Below are 27,979 nucleotides of genomic sequence, written 5' to 3'. Positions count from 1 at the left end.
GTAATTATCGATATATATGTTCCCATTACCATTTTCTTAATTGTTTTGAGTTTGTTCTTGTTGGTCTTTTTCTTTTCTTTTGTTTCCCGCCTACAGAAGTTCCTTTAGCATTTTTTGTAAGGTTGGTTTTTGTGGTGCTGAATTCTCTTAACTTTTGCTTGTGTGTAAAGCTTTTGATTTTTCTGTCGAATCTGAATGAGATCCCTGCTGGGTAGAGTAATCTTGGTGTAGGTTTTTCCCTTTCATCAAGTATATCCTGCCACTCCCTTCTGGCTTGCAGAGTTTCTGCTGAAATATCAGCTGATAACCTTATGGGGTTTCTGTTGTATGTTATTTTTTGCTTTTCCCTTGCTGCTTTTAATATTTTTTTTAATTTAATTTTTGTTATTTTGATTAATATGTGTCTTGGTGTGTTTTTCCTTGGGTTTATCCTGTATGGAACTCTCTGCTCTTCCTGGACTTGGGTGGCTATTTCCTTTCCCATGTTAGGGAAGTTTTCAACTCTCTTTGAATATTTTCTCAGACCCTTTCTCTTTCTCTTCCTCTTCTGGGACCCCTATAATTTGAATGTTGGTGTGTTTAGTGTTGTCCCAGAGGTCTCTGAGACTATCCTCAATTCTTTTCATTCTTTTTTCTTTATTCTGCCTCTCGGCAGTTATTTCCACCATTTTATCTTCCAGCTCACTTATTCATTCTTCTGTCTCAGTTATTCTGCTATTGGTTCCTTCTAGTGTAGTTTTCATTTTATTTATTGTGCTGTACATCACTGTTTGTTTGTTCCTTATTTCTTCCAGGTCCTTGTTAAACATTTCTTGTATTTTCTCAATCTGTGCCTCCCTTCTATTTCCAAGATTATCGATCATCTTTACTATCATTACTCTGAATTACTTTTTAGGTGGGTTACATATTTCCTCTTCATTTATTTGGTCTTGTAGGTTTTTACCTTGCTCCTTCGTCTGTAACATATTTTTTTGTCATCTTATTTTTTTGTTGGGTGGGAGTGTGTTCCTGTCTTAATGGTTGTTTGGCCTGACACTTCCAGCACTGGAGGTTGCAGGCAGTTGGGTAGAGCCAGGTTTTGGTGCCGAGATGAGGACCTCTGGGAGACCTCACTCCAATTAATATTCACTGGGGTCTGAGGTTCTTTGTTAGTCCAGAGGTTCAGACTCAGCGCTCCCTCCACAGGAGCTCAGTCCCGACCCCTGGCCCATGAACTGATTCTGCAAGTGATGTGGTGTGACAAGAAAAAAAAAAAGGAGCAGAACAATGACAAGGAGTAAAAAAGAAAATAAAAATTGAAAACTAACAGGTATATTAGAAAAATTAAAAATATAAATGAAACAGCAACCAGAAGGTAAAACATAACCCCAGTAGCAAAAAAAAAAAAAAAAAAGGCCGGAAAGGGCCTTGGATGTGGGGTGCAGAGCTTAGCTGGGGCGTGGCTTAGCTGGAGGTGGGCTTTAGGCTGAGGCAGAGCCTGTGTTCAGGACCTATGCTGCTGGAGAAGGCCCTGGGGGTTGGGGGTGGGGGTTAGGCTCAGCGGGGCTTGAGGGGCCCTTGGGGTACCTCCAGCCTCGGAGGGTGGAGTGCCAGGCCCAGCACCCCAGCAGCTTCCATGAGGTCGGAGCTGGCAGGGAAATGCTAGCTGTGTTCCCTCCGATTCTCCAATCCTGAGGGTCCCTCCCTGTTCATGTCTACTCTTCCTCCCCCGTCTTCCACACCCACAGAACCCACATGGCTGGAGGGGGCCTCAGAGGGCAGAGATCCAGGCTCAGGACTCCAGCTGGCTCCCAGGGGCTTGAGTGGGTGGGGGAAATGCTAGCTGTGTTCCCCCTGGATCCTCCAACCCTGGGGGTCCCTCCCAGCTCACCTCTACTCTTCCTCCCCCCTACCTCCCATGTTCCCATGACCCATACACCAGAGGGGGCCCTGGAGGGCAGAGGACCAGGCCCCGGACCTCAGCAGGCTCCCTAGGGCCTGAGTGGGTGGGGGAAATGCTAACCTCTGAACCCCTGAGGGTCTCCCCCCACCCCGGTCCCCATTGGTTCATTCATGGTGAGTGGGCCTCTCCAGGAGTGGGAATCCCTCCCCTTCCCCAGCCACCCCTCAGGTGTGCCGGTCCCATCTGACCTCCACTTCCCCCCCTCGTTCCCCACCATGTCCTACCCTGTCGCTCGGGGGTTCCTCCCGTCCCTTTGGGTATTGAGGTCCCCCACCAGCATCTATCTGGTAGGTGCCCTAGTTGTGAGGACATGTGAACTCTGTGTCCTCCTACTCTGCCATCTTGACTCTGCCCTGTTTATATCTCATCTTCTTAATCCACTCATCTGTTGATGGATATTTAGGTTGCTTCTGTATCTTGACAATTGTAGATAATACTACTTACAAATAAATGTAAGATGTTAGGGGAAAACCAGAATGAACTTTTTGGCCAACCCAGTACAATGAACATTGCAGTGCATGTATCTTTGCAAATTAGTGTTTTTTGGATGTATACCCAGGAGTGAAGTTGCTGGGTCATATGGTAGTTCTATTTTTTTTTTTTTTTTGAGAAACCTCTGTACTGTTTTCCACAGTGACTGCACCAATTTACATTCCCACCAACAATGTACAAGGGTTCCCTTTTCTCCACATCCTCGTCAACGTGTGTTATTTGTGTTCTTTTTCATGATGGCCATCCTGACAGGTGTGAGGTACTATGTTATTGTGGTTTTGATTTGCATTTTCCTGATGATTAGTGATGTTGAGCATCTTTTCATATGCCTGTTAGCTATCTGCATGTCCACTTTGGAAAAATGTCTATTCAGGTCTTCTGCCCATTTTTAAATCAGGTTGTTTGTTTTTTTGATGTTGAGTAGTATGGTCATCTTAACAATATTAATCATTCCAATCCAGTAACCTGGTATATCTTTCCATCTGTTTGTGTCATCTTCAGTTTCTTTCATTAGTGTCACAGTTTTCTGAGTACATGTCTTTTACTTCCTTAGATAGGTTTATTCCTAGGTATTTACTCTTTTTGATGTGCTGGTAAACAGGATTGTTTCCTTAGTTTCTCTTTCTGATAGTTTGTTGTTAGTGTACAGAGATGCAACAGATTTCTGTATATTAATTTTGTATCCTGCAACTTTACCGAATTCATTGATGAGTAATTTTTTGGTGTGTTCTGAGGATTTTCTATTTATCTTATCATCTGCAAGCAGTGACAGTTTTGCTTCTTCCTTTCCAATTTGGATTCCTTTTATTTCTTTTTCTTTTCTGATTGCTGTGGCTAGGACTTCCAGTATTATGCTGAATAAAAGTGGCAAGGGTGGGCATCCTTGTCTTGTTCCTGACCTTAAAGGAAATGCTTTCAGCTTTTCACTATTGAGTATGATGTTAGTTGTGGGTTTGTCATATTGGGTCTTTATTATGCTGAGGTATGTTCCCTCTATGTCCACTTTCTGGAGAGTTTTTTTTTTTTTTTTTATCATAAATGGATGTTGAATTTTGTCAAAAGCTTTTTCTGCACCTGATTGAGATGATCATGTTTTTTATCCTCATTTTGTTAATATGGCATATTACATTGATTTGTGATCTTGAACCATCCTTGCATCCCTGGGATAAATTGCACTTGATCATGGTGTATGATCCTTTTAATGTATTGTTGTATTTGGTTTGCTAATATTTTATTGAGGATTTTTGGATCTGTTTTCATCAGGAATATTGACCTGTAATTTTCTTTTTTTTCTTTTAATTTTATTTATTTATTTATTTATTTATTTTTGGCTGTGTTGGGTCTTCGTTGCTGTGCGCAGGCTTTCTCTAGTTGCGGTGAGTGGGGGCTACTCTTTGCTGTGGTGCGCAGTCTTCTCATTGCGGTGGCTTCTCTTGTTGCAGAGCACGGGGCTTAGGCACACGGGCTTCAGTAGTTGTGGCTCACAGGCCCTAGAGCACAGGCTCAGTAGTTGTGGCGCATGGGCTTAGCTGCTCTGCAGCATGTGGGATCTTCCCGGACCAGGGCTCGAACCCATGTCCCCTGCAGTGGCAGGCAGATTCTTAACCACTGCGCCACCAGGGATGCCCCTGTAATTTTCTTTTTTGTTGTTGTTAGGATGATGATGGCTTCATAGAAATGAGTTAGGAAGTGTTCCCTCCTCTTCAAATTTTTGAAAGCTTTTTAGAAGAATAGGTATTAATAGATATTAAATGTTTGGTAGAATTCACCTGTGAAAACATCTGGTCCTCTACTTTTGTTTTTTGGGAGGTTTTTGAATACTGTTTCAATCTCTGTACTAGTGATCAGTCTATTCAGATGTTCTGTTTCTTCATGATTCAGTCTTGGAAGGTTGTATGATTCTATGAATTTATCTGTTTCTTCTCAGCTGTCTGATTTGTTGGCATATAGCTGTTCATAATATGTTTTTATAATTCTTTGTATTTCTGTTGTGTCTCTTGTTATTTCTCCTCTTTTGTTGCTGATTTTATTTATTAGAGCCCTCTCTTTTTCTTGTGGGTCTAGCTAAAGCTTTGTCAATTTTGTTTGTCTTTTTGAAGAAACAGATTTTAGTTTTATTGATATGTTCTTTTGTCTTTTTAGTCTCTATTTCATTTATTTCTGCTCCATCTTTACTATATTCTTTCTTTTACAGACTTTGGGCTTTGTTCTTCTCTTTCTAATTCCTTCAGGTGTAAGTTTATTTATTTGAGATTTTTCTTGTTTCTTGTGGTAGGCCTGTATTAGCATAAACTTCCCTCTTAGTATTGCTTTTGCTGCATCCCATAAATTTTGGTATGTTGTGTTTCCGTTTTCATTTGTCTTCAGATAATTTTTGATTTCTCCTTTGGTTTCTTTATCGAACCAGTAGTTGTTCAGTAGCATGTTGTTCATTCTGCACATATTTGTGATTTTTCCAGCTTTCTTCTTGTAGTTGATTTCTAGTGTTATACCATTGTGGTTGAAAAAGATGCTTGATATGATTTCAAATTTCTTAAATTTTTTGAGACTTGTTTCGTGTCCCAACATATGGTCTATCCTTGAGAAAATTCCATGTGCACTTGAGAAGAATGTGTTTTCTGCTACATTTAGATGGAATGTTCTTTACAAATCTATCAAATTCATATGGTATAATCTCACATTTAAGGTCACTGTTTCCTTGTTGACTTTCTGTCTGGATGATCTATCCATCAATGTAAGTGGAGTGTTAAAATCCCCTACTATTATTGTGTTGCTGTCAATTTCTTCCTTTAGGTCTGTTAATAATTGTTTCATATATTTTGGTACTCCTATGTTAGGTGCACATATATTAATCACTATGTCTTTTTGATAAATTGTCCTCTTAATTATTATATACTCTCCATTTTTGTCTCTTGTTACCTTTTCTATTTGATGTCTATTTTGTCTGATATAAGTATAGCTATATCCACTTTCTGCCAGCGTTGAGTAGATGTTCTGTGTGAATCGCTCCACTTGTACATGTGTTTTGGTGTTTTTGTGGGAGGAGTAGAGCTTCAAATCCTGCTCCTCTGCTATCTTTTTTTGTTTGTTTGTTCCCAAACAAGATGGCGGAGCCATCTTGATCACTCCCCTATACCCACTTTCTTTTGGCTACTATTTGCTTGGAGTATTATCTTCTATTGCTTCACTTTTAGCCTACATTTGTCTTTAGAGCTGAGATGAGTCTCCTGGAGGCAGCGTATATTTGGGTCTTGTTTTTTAATTCATCTAATTCTGTGTCTTTTGATTAGTGAATTCAATCCATTTATATTTAGGGTGATTATTGTTAAATGAGGACTGCCATTTTATCTCCTGTTTTCTGCTTGTTCTGTATCTCCATTGTTTCATTTTCTTTGTGTTTCTGTCTGCTTTTTTGGTTTGGTGGTTTTCTAGATATTTTACTCAGTTTCCTCTTTTTTATGTTTTGTGTCTCTGCTCTAGATTTATGTGTTGTGGTTCCATGGGGTTTGTATAAAATGTCTCATAGAGAAAATTGTCCTTTTTCTGATGATAGCATCATATCTTTATTTACCTATATGGGTTCCATCCCTTACCTCTTCACTTTTGTGTTTTTGTTGTCGCAACTTACCTCTTTTTATGTTGTGAGTTTGTTACCAAATTGAAGTAGCTATATTTTTCTGCTTTTGTTCCCTTTTAACTTAAAAAAAAATCTATTTATTTATTTATTTATTTTTGGCTGCTTTGGGTCTTTGTTGCTGCACGTGGGCTTTCTCTAGTTGTGGTGAGTGGGGGCTACTCTTTGTTGTGGTGTGCAGGCTTCTCATTGTGGTGGCTTCTCTTGTTGTGGAGCACAGGCTCTAGGCATGCAGGCTTCAGTAGTTGTGGCTCGAGGGCTTAGTTGCTCTGCGGCATGTGGGATCTTCCTGGACCAGGGTTTGAACCTGTGTCCCCTGCATTGGCAGGCGGATTCTCAACCACTGCGCCACCATGGAAGTCCCCCTTTTAACTTTTATGCAATAATAGAGTGTTTAAAAGACCTGTTCTGTAAGTTTGTTATGTACAACATGATTAATATAATTAACACTGCTGTATGCTATATATGAAAGTTAGAGTAAATCCTAAGTGTTCTCATCACAAGGAAAAAACTTTCTTTTATTTTGTATCTGTATGAAGTGATCATTGTTCACTAAACTTATTGTGGTAATCATTTCATGATGTATGTAAGATTGTTATGTTGTACACCTTAAACTTATATAGTGCTTGCTGTATGTCAACTTTATCTCAATAAAACTGAAAGAAAAAAACCTATTCTGATAAAGAGTTGCAATTTTCCAATTACGTCTTTTCTATTTATCATCTTACTCAATGTTTTTTGTACTTTTGCCTTTTTGTTTCTAGTAGAAGTGATGCTTTCAACATTTTTTGTAAAGCAGGTCTAGTGTTGATGAACCCCCTCAGCTTTTGTTTGTCTGAGAAAGTCTTTATTTCTCCTTCATATCTTAATGATGACTTTTCTGGATAGAATATTCTTTGGTGACAGTTTTTATCTTTCAGGACTTTGAGGGTGTCTTTCCTTTTCTTCCTGGCCTGTAGGGTTTCTGTTGAGAAATCTGCTGATAGCCTCACGGGTATTCCTTTGTAGGTTACCATTCTTTTTTCCCTGGCTGCCTTTAAATTTCTTTGTCATTGACTTTTGACAATTTTAATAAAATGTGTCTTGGAGAAGGTCTTCTTTCATTTAGGTAATTAGCTGTTCTCTTAGCTTCATGGACTTGTATATCCAGTTCTTTCCCCAAGTTTGGGAAGTTATCAGCTTTTCTTCCTCCCTCTCCTCCCTCCATCCCTCCCTCTCTCTCTCTTTCTTTCCTTTCTTTCTCTTTCTTTCTTTCTTTTTCTTCCTTTCTTTCCTTCCTTCCTTCCTTCCTTCCTTCCTTCCTTCTTTCTTTCTTTCTTTCTTTCTTTGATTCTTTTGATGTGGACCATTTTTAAAGTCTTTACTGAACTTGTTACAATATTGCTCCTATTTTATGTTTTGGTTTTTTGGCCACAAGGCATGTGGGATCTTAGCTCCCCCACCAGGGATCGGAGCCACACCCTCTGCACTTGAAGGCAAAGTCTTTACCACTGGACCACCAGGGAAGTCCCTTATTTCTTTAAATAAATGCTCTGCTTCCTTCTTTCTCTCTCCTCTTGCTGGGATACCCATTACCCTAGTGTTTCCCTTCTAAAAGAGTCAGATAGCTCTTGTAGAATTTCCTCGTTTTTAAAAATATTTTCTCTTTTTTCTTATACTTGCATCACTTCTAGATTTCTATCTTTGAGCTCATTACTTGTCTCTTCCATATGGTTTGCTCTATTTTCTGTGCTTTCTAATGCATTCTTCATCTAATTTACTGAGTTCTTCAGCTCTAGAATTTGTTTGGTTCTTTTTGTTTAAAGTTTCAATATTTTTGGTAAAGTATTCCTTCTGATCATTAATTTTATTCCTGCGCTCATTGAAGTACCTTTCTTAGTTGTTGTTGTTTTTATCTTTTTGGCTGCACCACATGGTTTGTGGGATCTTAGTTCCCTGACCAAGGATTGAACCTGGGCCCTTGGCAATGAAAGCGCAGAGTCCTAACCACTAGACCACCAGGGAATTCCCATGCCTTTCTTAGTTTTCTTATAGTTTGTTGATTTTCTTCATGAAAGATATTTTGAATTCTCTATCAGTTAGATTGCAGTATTCTGTGACTTTAAGTTTGATTTCTGGAGAATTGTCATTTTCTTTTTGTGGTACAGTGTTACTGTGTTTCTTCATGGTACTTGATGCAGTGTTCCTTTGCTGGCACATTTCAAGTAGGGAACTCCTTTCTTTTTGATTCTAATGAATCAACAGATTAGAAATTAGAGGCTTTTCTTTTTCAGTAAGTGGTACTATAGCACATTTTTTTTCCCTCTTACCTGTGCTGCCTTTGGTTATATTGATATTTGAGAGTCTGCACCTTCCACTCTCCACCACCTCTGTGGCCCCATGCCCTTGTTATTGCTTCTTGTGCCTCCAGGGTCATTGATACCTTGCTTTTGTCAGTTTTGCTGGTGTTACTGCCTGGTACACTAGGATGGTGGGCTTTTTTATCATGTTATGGGATCCCCTGATTTACAGGCTCTGCCATGCTGGGGGAAGGTGAGGGTAGAGGGTACCTGGGGTCACATGGTTGCCTCTGATCTGTCCGACGTTGTAAAGTTTATGGACTCCTCCACTGGGTGGGAGAGTATGGGGCCAAGGTTCTGGATGCCTCAGTGGCTAAAAAGGGACAGAGTCACAGGCCCCACTGCTGCTGCTGCCCAGTTACCTGTGGCTGGGGGCACCACTGCGGTTGGGAGGTCAACATTGTGTGGGCTGCGACCCCTCCTATCACCAGCTTTTCTGGGGTTCTGGGCTCAGCTGATGGGATTGCAGGCACTGCCTCCGCTGTTCCCTTGGTTCCATCTCCTCTTTGTGTTCCAGTCCACCCACCTTTAGAAGTACAGATGTGTGGAATTCTCTGGCATCCTGGTGTGTTGGGCAGAGGCACCTGTTGTATTTTAGATGTATTTTACTGCTTGTAGATTGAAGGGGAGAGATAAAGGTAGCTTTTGACTCTGCCATTTTGCTCTGCCTTTTCTTACTGATTTCTAGAAATTCTTCATAGAATCTGGATTGAGTACTTTGTCAGATATGGTATGTATTTAGAATATTTCCTCCTAGTCTATGGCTTGTCTTCTGATTTCCATAGCGGTGTCTTTGATTACAGAAGAAATTTTCACTTTGATCAATCTGCCAAATGGTTTTCCAAATTGGCTTTAACCACATTGTGTTCCCAGTAGCAATTTACAGGTTGTAGGTGCACCACACTCTTGCTAACACCCACTTGGTTATACAGTTGACCCTTGAACAACACAGGTTTGAACTGTACGGGTCCACTTACATGCGAATATTTTTCATGCAACAGTACTACATGATCTGAGGTTGGCTGAATTAGGATACCAAAACACAGATATGTAGGAACCAAGTACACAGAGGGACGACTATAATTATACATGAATTTTTGGTTGCATGGAGTGTTAACGCCCCAACCCCATGTTCAAGGGTCAACCATATTACATTTTATCCACTCTAGGGTTGTGTAGTCGTTCTTCATTTATGGTGTTAACTTACATTTTCCTAATGACTAATGAGGTTGAGCATCTTTTCATGTGATTATTCATCATTCGTATGTATTCTTTGATCAAGTGACTGTTCTAACTTTTGTCCATTTGTTATTGGGTTATTTATCTTCTTGGTATTGAATTAAAAAAGTTATTTTTATGTATTCTGATACAAATCCCTTATCAGATCTGTTTTGCAGATGTGTTTCCCAGTCTATGACCTGCCTTTCATGTCCTTAACAACGTTTTCTGGAGAGGAAAGGTCTTTAATTTTGATATTTTCCAACTTATGATATTTTTCTTCTAAGGCTTATGCTTTTTGAGCCCTATCTAGGAGATCTTTGCCTGACCCAAAGCCATGAGTAATTTCTCCATTGTTTTCTTCTGGAACTTTTATAGTATTCACTTTTATATTTAGGCCCATGGTCCATTTTGAGTTAATGTTTATATATGGTATGAGATAATGGTCAAGGTTAATTTTTTTGCATTTTCCTTTCCCTATTGAAATACCTAGGTACTTTTTTTGGAAATCAATTGATATATGTGGGTCAATTTCTGAGATCTCTGTTCTGTTCAATTGATTTATATGTCCATCATTATTTTTGTTTCTTAGCTTTATAAACTATATATTATATGTTTTACATATATATTGATTACTTTAACTTTATATTAACTTGAAATCAGGTAGCATTCTTCTTTTTCAAAGTTGTTTTTGCTATTCTATGTCCTTAGAATTTTCATATACATTTTATAATTAATTCAACAATTTAAAAAAATGCCTCCTGGAATTTTAACCAGGCTTGTTTTACATCTACAGGTTATATTGGGGAGACTTGATATTTTGACAATATCAAGTCTTTCCATCCATTAGCATATGTCTTTCCATTTTATAAAGTTTGATTTCTGTTAGCAGTGTTTTGCTCTTTACATTGTATAGGTCTTATATCAGTTTTGTTAAATTTCTCCCAAGGTATTTTATATTTTTTGATGCTATTGCAAAAGGGCATTATTTTCTAAATTCTATTTTCTAACTGTTTTCTTCTACTATTTAGAAATACAGTGGATTCATTTCTATACATTCCTTAAAATTTTCTATATTGTTAATAATGTTGCTGAAAAAAAAAGATGATTTTTATATCTTTCTTTCCAACATGTCTGTGTGCCCTTGCTTTTCTTGCCTTATTTTACTCTCTGGGACCTCTAGTACAATGTTGAATAGCAGTGGTGAAAGCAAATGTCCTTGTTTGTTCCTGATATCAAAAACAAATCAAATACATTTCCTCCTGATATCAGTTTTTTCTTTTTTAAAAATCATGAATAGGTATTGAATTTGTCAAGTCTTCTTTCTATATTTATTGAGATATCCATGTTTTTAACCTGTTAATATGGTGAATTACACTGATTAATTTTCGAATTTTAAAGCCAACATTGCATTCCTGGGCTAAACTCTACTTGAGTAGAGTTTAAAAAAACTCAAAAAAAAACCTTTTTTTTTTTTTTTCAATCTTTATTGGAATATAATTGCTTTACAATGGTGTGTTAGTTTCTGCTTTATAACAAAGTGAATCAGCTATACATATACATGTATCCCCATATCTCCTCCCTCTTGTGTCTCCCTCCCACCCCTCTAGGTGGTCACAAAGCACCGAGCTGATCTCCCTATGCTATGCAGCTGCTTCCCACTAGCTATCTATTTTACATTTGGTAGTATATATATGTCCATGCCACTCTCTCACTTCGTCCCAGCTTACCCTTCCCCCCTTGCCGTGTCCTCAAGTCCATTCTCCACATCGGCGTCCTTATTCCTGTCCTGCCCTTAGGTTCTTCAAAACCTTTTTTTTTTTTTTTGGTTCTGTATATATGTGTTAGCATATGGTATTTCTTTTTCTCTTTCTGACTTACTTCACTCTGTATGACAGACTCTAGGTCCATCTACCTTACTACAAATAACTCAATTTCATTTCTTTTTATGGCTGAGTAATATTCCACTGTATATATGTGCCATATCTTCTTTATCTACTCATCTGTCGATGGACAGTTAGGTTGCTTCCATGTCCTGGCTATAGTAAACAGAGCTGCAGTGAACATTGTGGTACATGACTCTTTTTGAATTTTGGTTTTCTCACGGTATATACCCAGTAGTGGGCTTGCTGGGTTGTATGGTAGTTCTATTTTTAATTTTATAAGGAACCTCCATACTGTTCTCCATAGTGGCTGTATCAATTTACATTCCCACCAACAGTGCAAGAGGGTTCCCTTTTCTCCACACCCTCTCCAGCATTTATTGTTTGTAGATTTTTTGATTATAGCCATTCTGACTGGTGTGAGGTGATACCTCATTGTAGTTTTGATTTGCATTTCTCTAATGATTAGTGATGTTGAGCATCCTTTCATGTGTTTGTTGGCAATCTGTATGTCTTCTTTGGGGAAATGTCTATTTAGGTCTTCTGCCCGTTTTTGGATTGGGTTGTTTGTTTATTTGAAATTGAGCTGCATGAGCTGCTTGTATATTTTGGAGATTAATCCTTTGTCAGTTGCTTCATTTGCAAATATTTTCTCCCATTCTGAGGGTTGTCTTTTCGTCTTGTTTATGGTTTTCATTGCTGGGCAAAAGCTTTTAAGTTTCATTAGGTCCCATTTGTTTACTTTTGTTTTTATTGCGATTTCTCTAGGAGGTGGGTCAAAAAGGATCTTGCTGTGATTTATGTCATAGAGGGTTCTGCCTATATTTTCCTCTAAGAGTTTGATAGTGTCTGGCCTCACATTTAGGTCTTTAGTCTATCTTGAGTTTATTTTTGTGTATGGTGTTAGGTAGTGTTCTAATTTCATTCTTTTACATGTAGCTGTCCAGTTTTCCCAGCACCACTTATTGAAGAGGCTCTCTTTTTTCCATTGTATATTCTTGCCTCCTTTATCAAAAATAAGGTGACCATATTTCTGTGAGTTTATCTCTGGGCTTTCTATCCTGTTCCATTGATCTATATTTCTGTTTTTGTGCCAGTACCATGCTGTCTTGATTACTGTAGCTTTGTAGTATAGTCTGAAGTCCAGGAGCCTGATTCTTCCAGCTCTGTTTTTCTTTCTCAAGATTGCTTTGGCTATTCGGGGCCTTTTGTGTTTCCATGCAAATTGTGAAATTTTTTGTTCTAGTTCTGTGAAAAATGCCATTGGTAGTTGGATAGGGATTGCATTGAATCTGTAGATTGCTTTGGGTAGTATAGTCATTTTCACAATGTTGATTCTTCCAATCCAAGAACATGGTATATCTCTGCATCTGTTTGTATCATATTTAATTTCTTTCATCAGTGTCTTATAATTTTCTGCATACAGGTCTTTTGTCTCCTTAGGTGGGTTTATTCCTAGGTATTTTATTCTTTTTGTTGCAGTGGTAATTGGGAATGTTTCCTTAATTTCTCTTTCAGATTTTTCATCGTTAGTGTATAGGAATGCAAGAGATTTCTGTGCATTAATTTTGTATCTTGCTACTTTACCAAATTCATTGATTAGCTCTAGTAGTTTTCTGGTAGCATCTTTAGGATTCTCTATGTATAGTATCATGTCATCTGCAGACAGTGACAGCTTTACTTCTTTTCTGATTTGGATTCCCTTTATTTCTTTTCCTTTCTGATTGCTGTGGCTAAAACTTCCAAAACTATGTTGAATAATAGTGGTGGGAGTGGACATCCTTGTCTTGTTCCTGATCTTAGTGGAAATGGTTTCACTTTTTCACCACTGAGAATCATGTTGGCTGTGGGTTTGTCATATATGGCCTTTATTATGTTGAGGTAAGTTCCCTCTATGCCTACTTTCTGGAGGATTTTTATCATAAATGGGTGTTGAATTCTGTTGAAACCTTTTTCTGCATCTATTGAGATGATCATATGGTTTTTCTCCTTCAGCTTGTTAATATGGTATATCACATTGATTGATTTGCGTGTATGGAAGTATCCTTGCATTCCTGGGATATACCCCACTTGATCATGGTGTATGATCCTTTTAATGTGTTGTTGGATTCCGTTTGCTAGCATTTTGTTGAAGATTTTTGCATCTATGTTCATCAGTGATATTGGCCTGTAGTTTTCCTTCCTTGTGACATCTTTTGTCTGGTTTTGGTATCAGGGTGATGGTGGCCTTGTGGAATGAGTTTGATAGTGTTCCTCCCTCTGCTATATTTTGGAAGAGTTTGAGAAGGATAGATGTTAGCTCTTCTCTAAATGTTTGATAGAATTTGCCTGTGAAGCCATCTGGTCCTGGGCTTTTGTTTGTTGGAAGATTTTAAATCACAGTCACAATTTCAGTGCTTGTGATTGGTCTGTTTATATTTTCTATTTTTTTCCTGGTTCAGTCTTGGAAGGTTGTGCTTTTCTTAGAAATTGTCCATTTCTTCCACGTTGTCCATTTTATTGGCATAGGCTTTCTTGTACTAATCTCTCATGATCCTTTGTATTTCTGAGGTGTCAGTGTTTACTTCTCCTTTTTCATTTCTAATTCTATTGATTTGAGTCTTCTCCCTTTTTCTCTTGATGAGTCTGGCTAATGGTTTATCAATTTTGTTTTTCTTCTCAAAGAACCGGCTTTTAGTTTTATTGATCTTTGCTATTGTTTCCTTCATTTCTTTCTGATATGATCTTTATGATTTATTTCCTTCTGCTAACTTTGGGGTTTTTTTGTTCTTCTTTCTCTAATTGCTTTAGGTGTAAGGTTAGGTTGTTTATTTGAGATGTTTCTTGTTTCTTAAGGTAGGATTGTACTGCTATAAAGTTCCCTCTTAGAACTGCATTTGCTACATCCTATAGGTTTTGGGTCATCATGTTTTAATTGTCATTTGTTTCTAGGTATTTTTTGATTTCCCCTTTGATTTCTTCAGTGGTGTCTTAGTTATTAAATAGTGTATTGTTTAGCCTCCATGTGTTTGTATTTTTTACAGATTTTTTCCCTTAATTGATATCTAGACTCATTGCGTTGTGGTCAGAAAAGATACTTGATACGATTTCAATTTTCTTAAATTTATCAAGGCTTGATTTGTGACCCAAGATATGGTCTATCCTGGAGAATGTTCCGTAAGCACTTGAGAAGAGTGTGTATTCTGTTGTTTCTGGATGGAATGTCCTATAATAAATCAATTAAGTCCTATAAATATTAATTATGTCCATATTGTTTAATGTATCATTTAAAGCTTGTGTCACCTTATTTTCATTTTGGATGATCTGTCCATTGGTGAAAGTGGGGTGTTAAAGTCCCTTACTATGTTTCTGTTATTGTTGATTTCCCCTTTTTTGGCTGTTAGCATTTGCATTATGCATCCTATGTTGGGTGCATAAATATTTACAATTGTTATATCTTCTCTTGGATTGATCTCTTGATCATTATGTAATGTCCTTCTTTGTCTCTTGTAATAGTCTTTATTTTAATGTCTGTTTTGTCTGATATGAGAATTGCTACTCCAGCTTTCTTTTGACTTCCATTTGCATGGAATTTCTTTTTCCATCCCCTCACTTTCAGCCTGTATGTGTCCCTAGGTCTGAAGTGGGTCTCCTGTAGACAACATATATACAGGTCTTGTTATTGTATCCATTCAGCCAGTCTATGTCTTTTGGTTGGAGGATTTAATCCATTTACATTTAAGGTAGTTATCGATATGTATGTTCCTATTAACATTTTCTGAATTGTTTTGGGTTTGTTATTGTAAGTCTTTTCCTTCTCTTGTGTTTCCTGCCTAGAGAAGTTCCTTTAACATTTGTTATAAAGCTGGTTTGGTGGTGCTGAATTCTCTTAGCTTTTGCTTATCTGCAAAAGTTTTAATTTCTCACTCTGAATCTGAATGAGAACTTTGCTGGGTAGAGTAATCTTGGTTGTAGATTTTTCTCTTTCATCACTTTAAATATGTCCTGCCAGTCCCTCTGTCTTGCAGAGTTTCTGCTGAAAGATCAGCTGTTAACCTTACGGGGATTCCCTTGTATGTTATTTGTTGTTTTTCCCTTGCTGCTTTTAATATTTTTTCTTTTTATTTAATTTTTAATAGTTTGATTAATATGTGTCTTGGCGTGTTTCTCCTTAGATTTATCCTGTATGGGACTCTCTGCGCTTCCTGGACTTGTTTATTTCCTTTCCTATTTTAGGGATTTTTTCAACTATAATCTCTTCAAATATTTTCTCAGTCCCTTTCTTTTTCTCTTCTTCTTCTGGGACCCCTATAATTCAAATATTCATACGTTTAATGTTTTCCCAGAAATCTCTAAGACTGTCCTCAGTTCTTTTCATTCTTTTTTCTTTATTCTGCTCTGCAGGAGTTATTTCCACTATTTTATCTTCCAGGTCACTTATCCGTTCTTCTGCCTCAGTTATGCTGCTATTGAGTCCTTCTAGAGAATTTTTATTTTCATTTATTTTGTTGTTCATCCTTGTTATTTGCTCTTTAGTTCTTCTAGGTCCTTGTTAAACGTTTCTTGTATTTTCTCCATTCTATTTCCAAGATTTTAGATCATCTTTACTATCATTACTCTGAATTCTTTTTCGGGTAGACTGCCTATTTCCTCTTCATTTGTTTGGTCTGGTGGGTTTTTACCTTGCTCCTTCATCTGCTGTGTGTTTCTCTGTCTTCTCATTTTGCTTAACTTCCTGTGTTTGGGGTCTCCTTTTCACAGGCTGCAGGTTCATAGTTTCCGTTGTTTTTGGTATCTGCCCCCAGTGGGTGAGGTTGGTTCAGTGGGTTATGTAGGCTTCCTGGTGGAGGGGACACTAGTGCCTGTGTTCTGGGGGATGAAGCTGGATCTTGTCTTTCTGGTGGGCAGGACCGTATCTGGTGGTGTGTTTTGAGGTGTCTGTGACCTTATTATGATTTTAGGCAGCCTCTGTGCTAATGGGTGGGGTTGTGTTCCTGTCTTGCTAGTTGTCTGGCATAGGGTGTCCAGCACCGGAGCTTGCTGGTTGTTGAGTGGAGCTGGGTCTTAGTGTTGAGATGAAGATCTCTGGGAGAGCTTTTGCCTTTTGATATTACATGGAGCCAGGAGGTCTCTGTTGGACCAATGTCCTGAACTCGGATCTCCCACCTCAGAGGCACAGGCCTGACTCCCACTCGGAGCACCAACACCTTGTCAGCCACGTGGCTCAGAAGAAAAGGGAGAAAAAAAGAAAGAAAGACAGAAAGAAACAGGTACATGGGGAGTTTTTGCCTTTTGGGAAGTCTGAGGTCTTCTGTCAGCGTTCAGTAGGTGTTCTGTAGGAGTTGTTCCACATGTAGATGTATTTCTGATGTATTTGTGGGGAGGAAGGTGATCTCCATTTCGTACTCCTCCTCCGTCTTGAACGTCTCCTGGATTTGTTTTCTTAAGGCCTCACTTACTACTCTGTCAGTCTTCAGCTCTACTTTGCCAATAGATGATGTGTTGGTTACAGCCCTGTCTTTTGAAATTGGTATTATATTTAAACTAAATTCAACAAATGCCTCTTGTGCCACTGTGAAAGACATATTAAATAAGTGTTCAACATAGTATGATACTCTTCACACTTGGTTGTTTTTCAGAATTTTAAATTACTTAACATTTGAGTAAAAATATTGACCACATATCCACTATTGTTTTTTTAAAAAATATATTTGTTTGGATTCTATTTAAAGAGAATAATTTTTCTTAAATTTTACTTTTTTTGTGTGTGTGAGTGTATTAATTGACAAAATATGTGACAGCCTACCCAGATATTTTACTTGATTTTGGACTATCTTTGATCATTGAGTCACATAGATTTCTTTATACCAGGAAGCTAGAATTTCTTCCACATAAGACCACATATGAGAAATCTCTAGTGATTACTGCAACTTGTATAATTATTAAATACAGATATAAGAGGCAATAGATGTTAGAATACTGAACAGTATTATTTATAAGGAAATGCTCAAATTTTAACTAAATTTTCTTCCTTCTTGTCTCCCTCACTCCCTCTCTTTCCCTCCCTCTCCCCTCCTTCCTTACTTCCTTTCTTCTTACTTTTTTAAAACACCTAACATTTATCAAGTGCTTATTCTATATCAGGTTTTGTTCTAAGTGTTAAATATTTATGAGCTCATTTAATACTTGTAATGACTCTGGAAGGTAAGTGCTGTTTATAGTTATGGGTAGAAACTGAGGGGCAGAATTAGTCTTTTTTAATATATTGGTAGATGTTTTTAATTCACACTTTTACAGATGAGAAAATGTGGTTTATTAAATAAGAAATGTTAATTATCACTTAAAATTAAAATTAAAGTTAAAATTGATGATTGGCATATTTTTTTTTTATTGTCAGAAGTGGTCCAGGGCTTCCCTGGTGGCGCAGTGGTTGAGAATCCGCCTGCCAATGCAGGGGACACAGGTTCAGTCCCTGGTCCGGGAAGATCCCACATGCCGCAGAGCAACTAAGCCCGTGCGCCACAATTACTGAGCCTGTGCTCTAGAACCATGGGGCCACAACTACTGAGCCTGCGAACCACAACTACTGAGCCCGCATGACACAACTACTGAAGCCCACATGCCTAGAGCCCGTGCTCTGCAACAAGAGAAGCCACCACAATGAGAAACCCACTCACCGCAATGAAGACCCAACGCAGCCAAAAATAAATAAATAAAATAAATAAATTCATTAAATAAAAAAAAAAGACGTGGTCCAGTAGGAAAAAAGAAGGAACAGTAGTTTAATTGAACTCATTGTCACCTAGTTTATACCTGATACTTAGATGGTGAGTCTTGATATTTTGACCACTACTCAGCTTTCTCATCTGTAAAAAAGATTGGATAATCAACTACTACTCCAATATTTAGTAAGCAAACAAGGTATTAGATACAAAAGTTTTGTGAAAAACATAAATTGCTTAAAAAATATTCATGTGCTTCTTCATGTATGTGAATGAACATATGGTAGCTTAGATAATTTAAAGAATTAGGTAGAATTAATTTTCAGAGATGCAGGGTATCTAAGTGTACAGAATAGTCAGAAGCAGCCCAAGGAAGCTTGAATCATATGGACTGTGTCAGGGAAAGACAAAGGAGTGAAAGGTTACTCTCTAGTCAGATTAATCATGAACAATGAAGGGGAAATAGAAAGTAGTTAAGAAATGTCTGTAAAGGAAATCATGGATAGGATCAGTGTCATTGGAAGTATGCCTGAGATGATCTTACCAACAGCCTGAGAATATCTTACCAGCGGCCTTGTGTTAGAGGAAGAGAAGAGTAAATGCAAATAATGCACCAACCGAAGAAAGTAAAAAAGGAAAGATCCTTTTAATCAATAGTTATGAAGAAACAGTTGAGGGCTTTGAACTTAGTAAAATACTTTATGCTATTCTTGCAATTGAGTTAAAACAAATTATCAGAAAACACAAGGTTTTTAACCATCTTGCTGTTCTAGACACAATGTGTGAACTGTAAACACAGAAATAAATTTTATAGCATTCTTATTTTCAATCCATTGATATTGAACTCAGCCAGTTACTTTTCCCTCATCATTCATCATTTAGTGAACCTCAGCCTGTCCAACCTCTCGTCCTTCTGTAATCACCCTTTGTTTGGCTGCTCTTTTACATAGACTCTGACAGAATCATTTTTCCTTAAGCCATATAGAATTGTCATGCCCAGCTTTAGTTCCACACCTCAATGAATGATGTCCTATTCAAAAGCTCTAATACACACTTTAGCATTTAAAAACATGCCGCACATTGTTATTGTTCCATGTTGCAAGTCTCCTTTTCTCATCTATCAAAATTGGAAATGCTATTACCCATCAGTATGCAATACTTCTGCCCCACCTGCAAACCCTTTCCACCCTTACTCCATTCTTCTCCCCACCAGTTCCTAACTCATCACTAAGCACAAAGGTGATGCTTTGTTTATGGAATGAAACATTTGTGAGACCCACAAAAAAAAGGCGCATTGAGGGCATGTTTAACACTACTTTCAATTATGTCCTTCAGCTTTACTGTTAGGGGAAAAGAAGATGATAAGCCATTTGACAAAATCAACTGATAAGGAGGCAAATGCACCTTGTTTCAGAAGAAGGAAGAATAGAGCAGGCATAGGATGAGGCTTTTCTTATTTGTCAGTAGTGTGAGTGCAAGTTGTATGCTGTTTAGGTTTTAAAGTATAGAAGAACCATATGGGTACATTTCTGTGTATTGCATCTAGGCCTTCCTTAGAACAGTGGGTGCATTTTAAGAATGTTTAAAAACACATTCTTAGTAATGAGTTGGCATTTATTAAGGCAGTGTTAATATCCTTTTAAAATCACTTTTTGCTAGAGTTACTAATTTGATACAACATTTCTACCTCACTTATTAAATTTTCTTATAGCAACTGTGTACCTTACTTTGATGTTTTGTGAAGATAATATAAAGGTAAGGTGATTTGGAAATTTTGGAAAGGAATCTTTTTTTTTCTTTTTAACTATATAACTGGAAATTTCTTCGAGAGGAAATTTTATAAGAGTGTAGGCTCTGGATCAAACTGCCTGGTTCTAGTCCTGATGATACCACTTATTAGTAGTGTGAACTTGGGAAAACTACCTCTCTGTGCCTCAGTCTCTTTTGTAAATAGGAAGATAAAGATAGAACCTTCCTCCTAGGATTGCTGTGATGATTAAGTGAGCTAGTGCCTGTAAAGTGTTAAGAATAGTGCCTGGCTCAGACTACTGCTCAATAGTATTATCTATTAAAGAAAATGTTAGATTCCTCCAAGATAAGTGTATTTTTACCACCTGTTTTACAAGGGGACCATAAAGCATCTGAATGTGAGGTTATGTCCCTATGTCCCATAGTTAAAATAGACTAGAAAAACCGGAGCTCTGATACCACTTATTGTAATTAAACTTTTAAGTTTCAACCTACATGAAGGATGTATTTATGTTAAATGTTCAAATGAGATGTCTTCACTTAGTAGATAATATTCTTTTAAAAAGAGTTATTCTATTTGTTTTTAAGTTATATGATCATCCTGTGAATAACTTTTAGAGTGTTGATGACTTTTAGATTTAAACTCAATAGTCGCTCTTATCAAAAAGTGGCTGAGAGATAGTGTCCTCTGTGCCTTCATCAAAAAGAGAAGTGAAGAGTTTTCTCTTCATGTTATGATTGTCAGGAAGATTAATTGCTGGCAATAACAGTAGAAGAGTTAAACCTGCAAACAATAGTTCACCTGTGTGCTTAGGAAGTACAAGGAGTTCAGGCTTACTTACATGTAGTATGTAATGCCTGGAGAGGCAAAGATGAGGCTAAGGGGTGTGGACTTTACCCCCTGGAATTGGGTAAAGATAAACTGAAGGATCTTAACAAGAGATATATTCAGAGTGGAGATTGAAACATGATTAATGACTGAGGGGAGGGCCCAATGAGGAGAAGTGTTGAAAAAGAAAGAAGAGAGAACCAATGAAGGAATGTTCTAGTCTCAGGAGATGTGAATCAGAAACATAGGTGGAGAAGCTTACTCTGGATACTGAAAGAGTTGATAAATGATGTTGAGGGCCCTGGTGAAATTGTAGGTGCATCTTTCCAATGGCATTTACCCACAGTTTGGAACAGTTTTGAAACTCCCTCCTTATAAGAGTGGAGAAGCCCATTCTGGTATTGAGAGCTGCAGGGTGGATGTTTGAGAGAGTGTGTGGCTAGGAATTGAGTGCCTGATTCATGTAATAGTCTAGGCTGTAAATAGAAAAGTTAGACTAGGAGGGAACTATAAGCCTAAGGAATATGGGAGATAAAGCACCCAGAATTTATAATGAGGTCTCAAAGAGCGCATGTAGTATGAGGATGTGAAAGATCTGGAAGGACAGAATACAGAGAGTAACACATTGCAGTCAGTAGTTTGGAATGATGACAAAGTTCAGGTTGTGGCTAAATTGGGGTAACACCGAAGGTCATGGAGCTGTAAGATTTATGATCTTGTCCACCTGAATGTTGAAGTCTTCCAGATTGTTGAGAGAAGTTTGCTTTGAGATGTGGTTACAGATATTTTTGTAGGTTTAAGGCCAGGAGTCAAATTTTAATGAAAATGGCAGAGTAGTTGGGAAGTCAAAGTTAACATCAATTGAAGTTACAAATGGTAGTTAAAGAGCTGGATATTATCATTTTCAAAATGGGACTTTTTGCATGAGGGTAAAAGAGTAATAGGTAGAATCGATAACAATGATTAATTAGTGAATAATCTGTAGAATGTAATGACATTTGCTGGAAACTCCCTATTTTCCTTCTTACAGTAATAAATCTGGGGCCCAGAACAGGGAAGTGATTTGCCCAAGGTCACACAGTTATAGAGCTAGTAAATAGTAGAATCAATGTTTGAGTCAGGTGTGTTTAAACTACAGTATTCCATCTCTACTGGACATTGGAACTAAAATTTTTTATTTTAATTTTCAAAATTTGTATTTAAACCAGATTTTAGAGCTTTTAAGTCTTTTTTTGAAACTGGCACATAATCTTACACGTTTTATCCTTTTTAATAGTGTGATTTTTAGTGTTTCTTTGTTACTACTTTTTTCCATTTTGAAGTAGTTAAGGATGGGCTAGCATGATATTTATTTTATTTATTGCTCCCTTTCTCTATTTTCTAAACTTCGCTAACATAGATTCTATTTTTGTTGTCAGCACTGGGATGTTAGAAACTTGCCATTTACAAACCTCTTCCATAGGTAATTCTAATTTAAATGATTAGTCTTCCTACGAAAAGAAAAAATATATCTGTGACTGACCCTGGGAATCTGGGAATTCTTTACTTTGAGCTATTAGAACCACTGTTCATTTTTTGAAATCCAGCTGTTAATTGTTTATGCAGCATTCATCCTATTGGAACAGTGCAATTTCAAATGTTTGCCTCTTTTTTACACTCGGGTAATTAAAAGCAGCAGTATCTCATTCTAAGCAGTGGGCTACCCACATCTTAAAATCTAGAGAGAAAGAGAAGAGGACGATAGCTTTCATTTCCAGTGTCTCAATTACATAATAATGGCTTAACTCCTCCTTTCCCACACCTCAAGAAACATTTCTGTTAAATCTGAATGGGAAGATAGAGCACATTCTATTGGAACATTGGCATTACATAAGTAATTGTCACTTTTAAAAGTAGATTTTATAATTTTGTTGTAAGATGATGCAGTTAGCATCTGTTGTCAGTGTACTGTAATGGTGTACACTAAAGTTCTACATCCCTCTTCTTTCACAGGGTGAATTTGGAAACAAAGTAATTTTCAGAGATCTGAAAGACTGAGCTTGATATATTAGAAAAAGTTACCATAATGCCTAACATAACTATTCTTATTTCTCATGTCCTTAAAATGGTACTCCTTTCCCTTCTTCCACTCCCAATGTTTTCCGGGTTGTGCTAAGTTTTGTTTCTACTCTGGAGTGTGTGGAGGGAAAGAGAAACAAAATAGTCAAGGAGAAAAAAAACTTATCTGAATATTCTTTAAATTATTTTCCTTGTAGTCCTTCAAACTTGTAGTCTTAAATTTCTTAAAGTATCTACTGTTTCATAAATTATATATATATAGTTTGATTCATTTGCTAATATTAACTTACAGTATTTTCAGTGTTGTGGCTAAGTAAGAAGTAGAAAATCACTGATTTTTCAGGAGCTAAAGATTATTATTTTAAACTTTCATGCAGTCAATTTACTGAGAACCCACTATGTCCCAGGCAATGTTGATTACTGTGTTTGTCGTGTAGTTTTATACTGTCAATTATTTTCAAAAGGAATTTAGAGAACAAGAAAAAATGTTATATATTTACTGACAAATTTATTCAATACCATTTCTGACATCCATCATTTCATCTGAATATCTGAATTTCTATTTAATATCATTTTCATTTTATCTGAAGAACTTTCTTCCATATTTCATGTAGTGCAGGTCTGCTGTCTGTGAATTCTTTCAGCTTTTCTTTGTCAGAAAGTATCACCTTCATTTTTGAAAGATATTTTCTCTGTGCAAAGGCTTCAGGGTTGACAGGTTTTTTTTTTCTTTCAGCACCTTGAAGATACCATTCCATTGTTCTCTAGTTAACATTGTTTCTAATAATGTCAGTGAATATTTTTATCTTTGTTCCTTTATTTTTTTCCTCCTCTGGTTGCTATTTCGGTTTTCTCTATATCTCTTTGAGTGATTGGTTGTGATATGCCCTGGTATGGTTTTCTTTGTATTTATACTGCTTGGGATTTGTTTAGCTTCTTGCCTCTACAGGTTATAGTTTTTACCAAATATGAAACATTTTCGGTATTTATTTCCCCAAGTGATTTTTCTGTCTCTTTCTTCTGGGACTCCAATTATACATATGTTAGCATGCTAGATACTTCCACAGCTCATTGTGGCTCTCCTTTATTTTTTCCCTCAATTTTTATCCCCTCTTTGTCCTTTATTTTGCATGGTTGATATTTGCTGTGTCTTCAGGAGCATGGATCTTTTCTTCTGCAACTGAGGCCATTTATTTAATTTTTCATTTCAGATATTTTATGTTTTAGCTTTAGAAGTTCTATTTGGTTCTATTTTTTATATTTCTAATTATACTCATGTTTTCCTTGAAATCTTTAGCATACTTACAATATCCTTTTTTCTACTGTCTTTTTAAAAAACATTGAAGTATAGTTGATTTACAATATTATATTAGTTTCAGGTGTACAACATAGTGATTCAATATTTTTATAGATTATACTCCATTTAAAGTTATTACAAAATAATGGCTGTATTTTCCTGTGCTGTACAATATATCATTGTTGCTTATTTTATACATAGTAGTTTGTGTCTCTTAGTCCGATACCCCTATCTCACCCCTTCCCCCTTTCCTCTCCTCAGTGGTAACCACTAGTTTGTTCTCTATATCCGTGAGTCTGTTTCTATTTTGTTATATACATTCATTTATTTTATTTTTTAGATTCCACGTATAAGTGATAACATACAGCATTTACCTAAGCATAATACTCTTTAGGTCCATGCACATGTTGCAGATGTCAACATTTCATTCTTTTTTATGGCTGAGTAATATTCCATTGTGTATATATATACCACATTTTCTTTATCCATTCATCTGTTGATGGGCACTTAGATTGCTTCCATATCTTGGCAATTGTAAGTAATGCTGCTATGAACATTGTGGTGTATGTATCTTTTTTTTTTTTTTTTTTTAAGAAATGTCTTTCTCTCTTTTTTTTTTTAAAGATTTATTTATTGACTGATTGATTGATTGCTATTTTGGGTCTTCGTTTCTGCGCGAGGGCTCCCTCTAGCTGTGGCAAGCGGGGGCCACTCTTCATCGCGGTGCGCAGGCCTCTCACTGTCGCTGCCTCTCTTGCTGCGGAGCGCAGGCTCCAGACGCGCAGGCCCAGCAGTTGTGGCTCACGGGCCCAGCCGCTCCGTGGCACGTGGGATCCTCCCAGACCAGGGCCCGAACCCGTGTCCCCTGCATCAGCAGGCAGACTCTCAACCACTGTGCCACCAGGGAAGCCCCTATGTATCTTTTTGAATTAGTATATTCTTTTTCTTCAGATACATACCCAGCAGTGGAATTGCTGGATCATATGGTAGTTCTATTTTTAGTTTTTGTTTTTTTTTTTTAAAGTTGTTTTTTAATAGCTACATTATTTATTTATTTATTTATTTATTTATTTAACTGTGTTGGGTCTTCGTCTCGTGCGAGGGCCTTCTCTAGTTGCGGCAAGTGGGGGCCACTCTTCATCATGGTGCAGGGACCACTCTTCATTGTGGTGCGCGGGCCTCTCACTATCGCAGCCCCTCCCGTTGCGGGGCACAGGCTCCAGACGCGCAGGCTCAGCAGTTGTGGCTCACGGGCCCAGTTGCTCCGCGGCATGTGGGATCCTCCCAGACCAGGGCTCGAACCCGTGTCCCCTGCATTAGCAGGCAGATTCTCAACCACTGCGCCACCAGGGAAGCCCTATTTTTAGTTTTTTGAGGACTCTCCATACTGTTTTCCATAGTGGATGCCTCAATTTACAATCCCATCAACAGTGTACTAGGGTTCCCTTTTCTGCACATCCTCGCCAACATTTGTTATTTGTAAACTTTTTGGTGATAGCCATTCTGACATGTGTGAGGTGATATCTCATTGTGGTTTTGATTTACATGTCTCTGATGATTAGCATTGTTGAGCATATTTTCGTGTGTCTGCTGGCCATCTGTATATCTTCTTTGGAAATATGTCTATTCAGGTCTTTGCCCATTTTTTAATTGGGCTGTTTGTTTTTTTGATATTGAGTTGTATGAGCTGTTTACATATTTTGAATATTAACCCCTTATTGGCCATCTTATTTGCCAGTATTTTCTCCCATTCAGTAGGTTTTTACATTTCATCCATGGTTTTCTTCATTGTACAAAAGCTTTTAAGTTTAATTAGTTCCCATTTGTTAATTTTTGCTTTTATTCTTTTGTCTTAGGAGACACATCCAAAAAAATATTGCTGTGGTTTATGTCAAAGTGTGTTCTGCCTATATTCTCTCCTAGGAATTTTATGGTTTTAGGTCTTTTTAGGTCTTTGATTCATTTTGAGTTTATTTTTGTATATGGTGTGAGGAAATGTTCTAATCTTATTCTTTTACATGTAGCTGTCCAGTGTACAATATCATTTGAAAGGTCTTCATCTGCTGATTCTATCTTCTGTGTCATTTCTGAGAGTCTTTCTATTATCTGATTTTTCTCCTGGTTGTTTCTGTGTCTTTTTATGTGTAGTAATTTTTGGTTGCATGCTGTGAATTTTATGTTGTTGTTGTGTATGTGTGTGTGTGTGTGTGTGGTGTCCACATATGTGTATGCATTTTAATTTCCCTTTGAATTAAAAACTTGTGGACCAGCTTATCAGTTCAGTGTTCATTTTTAAGCTTTATTTGGGTGAGTCTCGGGTAGACTTTACTTTTGGGCTAATTTAACCCTCCTATTAATGCACAGCCCTTCTGAACTTTCCACTGAAAGCCCTGGATAGTCAACAAAGCTGCTCAGACTCACTTATCTCCCAGCCCTATGTGTACTCTGGGAATTGTTCAGCTTATGGTTCCCAGGCAGTTGTTCTTTGCCTCGCCTTATGGAATCTTACCCTAAACATGTACAGCTTGGTGTTTGGCCAGAGACTCAAGGATACACTGTGCAGATTTATGGGGCTCTATCTTTACATACTTTTCTCTTTGGGGGAACTCTCCTCACAAACTGCAACTTCCTCAGTCTCTCTAAACTCTGATCTGTCTCCTCAACTCAGTGATAATGCCTTATTTGGCTATTTTCCTACTCCTTGTGCCACAGTCTATATGACATATGTATATAGTATAATATAGAGTATGTAATATAGAATATATAGTATGTATATATATGTAGTATATAGTACATACTATCGTATATGTACAGTACCTTTAGGCAAAATCTGATCTTAGGGCTCATTTCATTTGTTTTTCTTCTCTCAGGAATTGCCATCTTTCCCTGCCTGCTAAACAGTATCTGAAAAGAGTGGTATCATATATTTGATACAGTTTCTTTGTGTTTACAGGAGGAGGACAAATCCATGATGCTGGAGGCAGAAGTCCCTGCTAATTTAGTTTTGGTTCTGATTTATTCTTATAAATGGGTGCTTAGTTAATGGAAATCCTGTCCAGTTGATTATGCAGGGTATAATAGGGCCATACCTTTGAGATTTGAGCCTTGGTATTGACTCACCTGGTATAGAATTTTAATTAAGCACAGACTGGACCATACTGAATGGCAGCAAGATTACTAGCAAAGATGTAGCAATTTTATTAGATTACTCTTTCATTAATTTAGCATTAGTGAAGTTTTGAAAAATTTTTCATTTTTTGTTATACCCTCTTGAATTAGATCCCATTATTATAAATAATGTTTTTCTGATGTGAATTGATTTAGCTGTATTGTTAATTACTGTATCATTTTAAAATGTCAGGAGCATCGTTTCTTGCTATTACAACCATCTATGCTGAGACTGGGTCAGGTTTTGTAGTACCAAGTGCTTCTGCCAAAGCAGGAGTGGAGGCCATGAGCAAGTGAGTACTACTGTGTTAATCCTGTCACTGAAGATAAATAATGTGCTTTGGTAGCTTGTGTAACTAAATTCCTGCTTTCTAGTCTCTTTCCAGAGAAAAATAAAACAAAGACTAATTTGGATTCACCAGGAGACATTCTATTTCATGAATAGGTCCTATTTGTCTACAGCAGCACTGTCCAATAGAATTTTCTGCAATGATCAAACTGTTCTGTAAATCTGCAGTATCCAATAGCTATATGTGGCCATTGAACCCTTGCATTCTGGCTACTGTGACTGAGAAACTAAATTTTATTTAATTTTAATTACTTATCCAGTATGACTGTGTATTATAAAGTATGAGAAAAGGGCTGATAGGAACTCAGACTACTGTATCC

General features: G+C 37.3%; 1 protein-coding gene across 2 annotated transcripts in view; it reads left to right on the top strand.

The window, feature by feature from the left end:
- The window catches only part of DECR1 (2,4-dienoyl-CoA reductase 1), a 72,449-nt gene that overhangs the window by 31,333 nt on the left and 13,137 nt on the right, over positions 1 to 27,979 (top strand). For both annotated transcript variants that reach the window (XM_036830477.1, XM_036830476.1), the window contains exon 6: positions 27,504 to 27,603. In XM_036830477.1, the coding sequence (XP_036686372.1) occupies positions 27,504 to 27,603 (100 nt within the window). The remainder of the gene's footprint in view (positions 1 to 27,503; positions 27,604 to 27,979) is intronic.

Source organism: Balaenoptera musculus, chromosome 17 (assembly GCF_009873245.2).
Source record: "Balaenoptera musculus isolate JJ_BM4_2016_0621 chromosome 17, mBalMus1.pri.v3, whole genome shotgun sequence".
NCBI lineage: Eukaryota > Metazoa > Chordata > Mammalia > Artiodactyla > Balaenopteridae > Balaenoptera > Balaenoptera musculus.
Note: the sequence above shows the minus strand (reverse complement) of the source record. Positions and strands in the feature narration are given on the sequence as shown.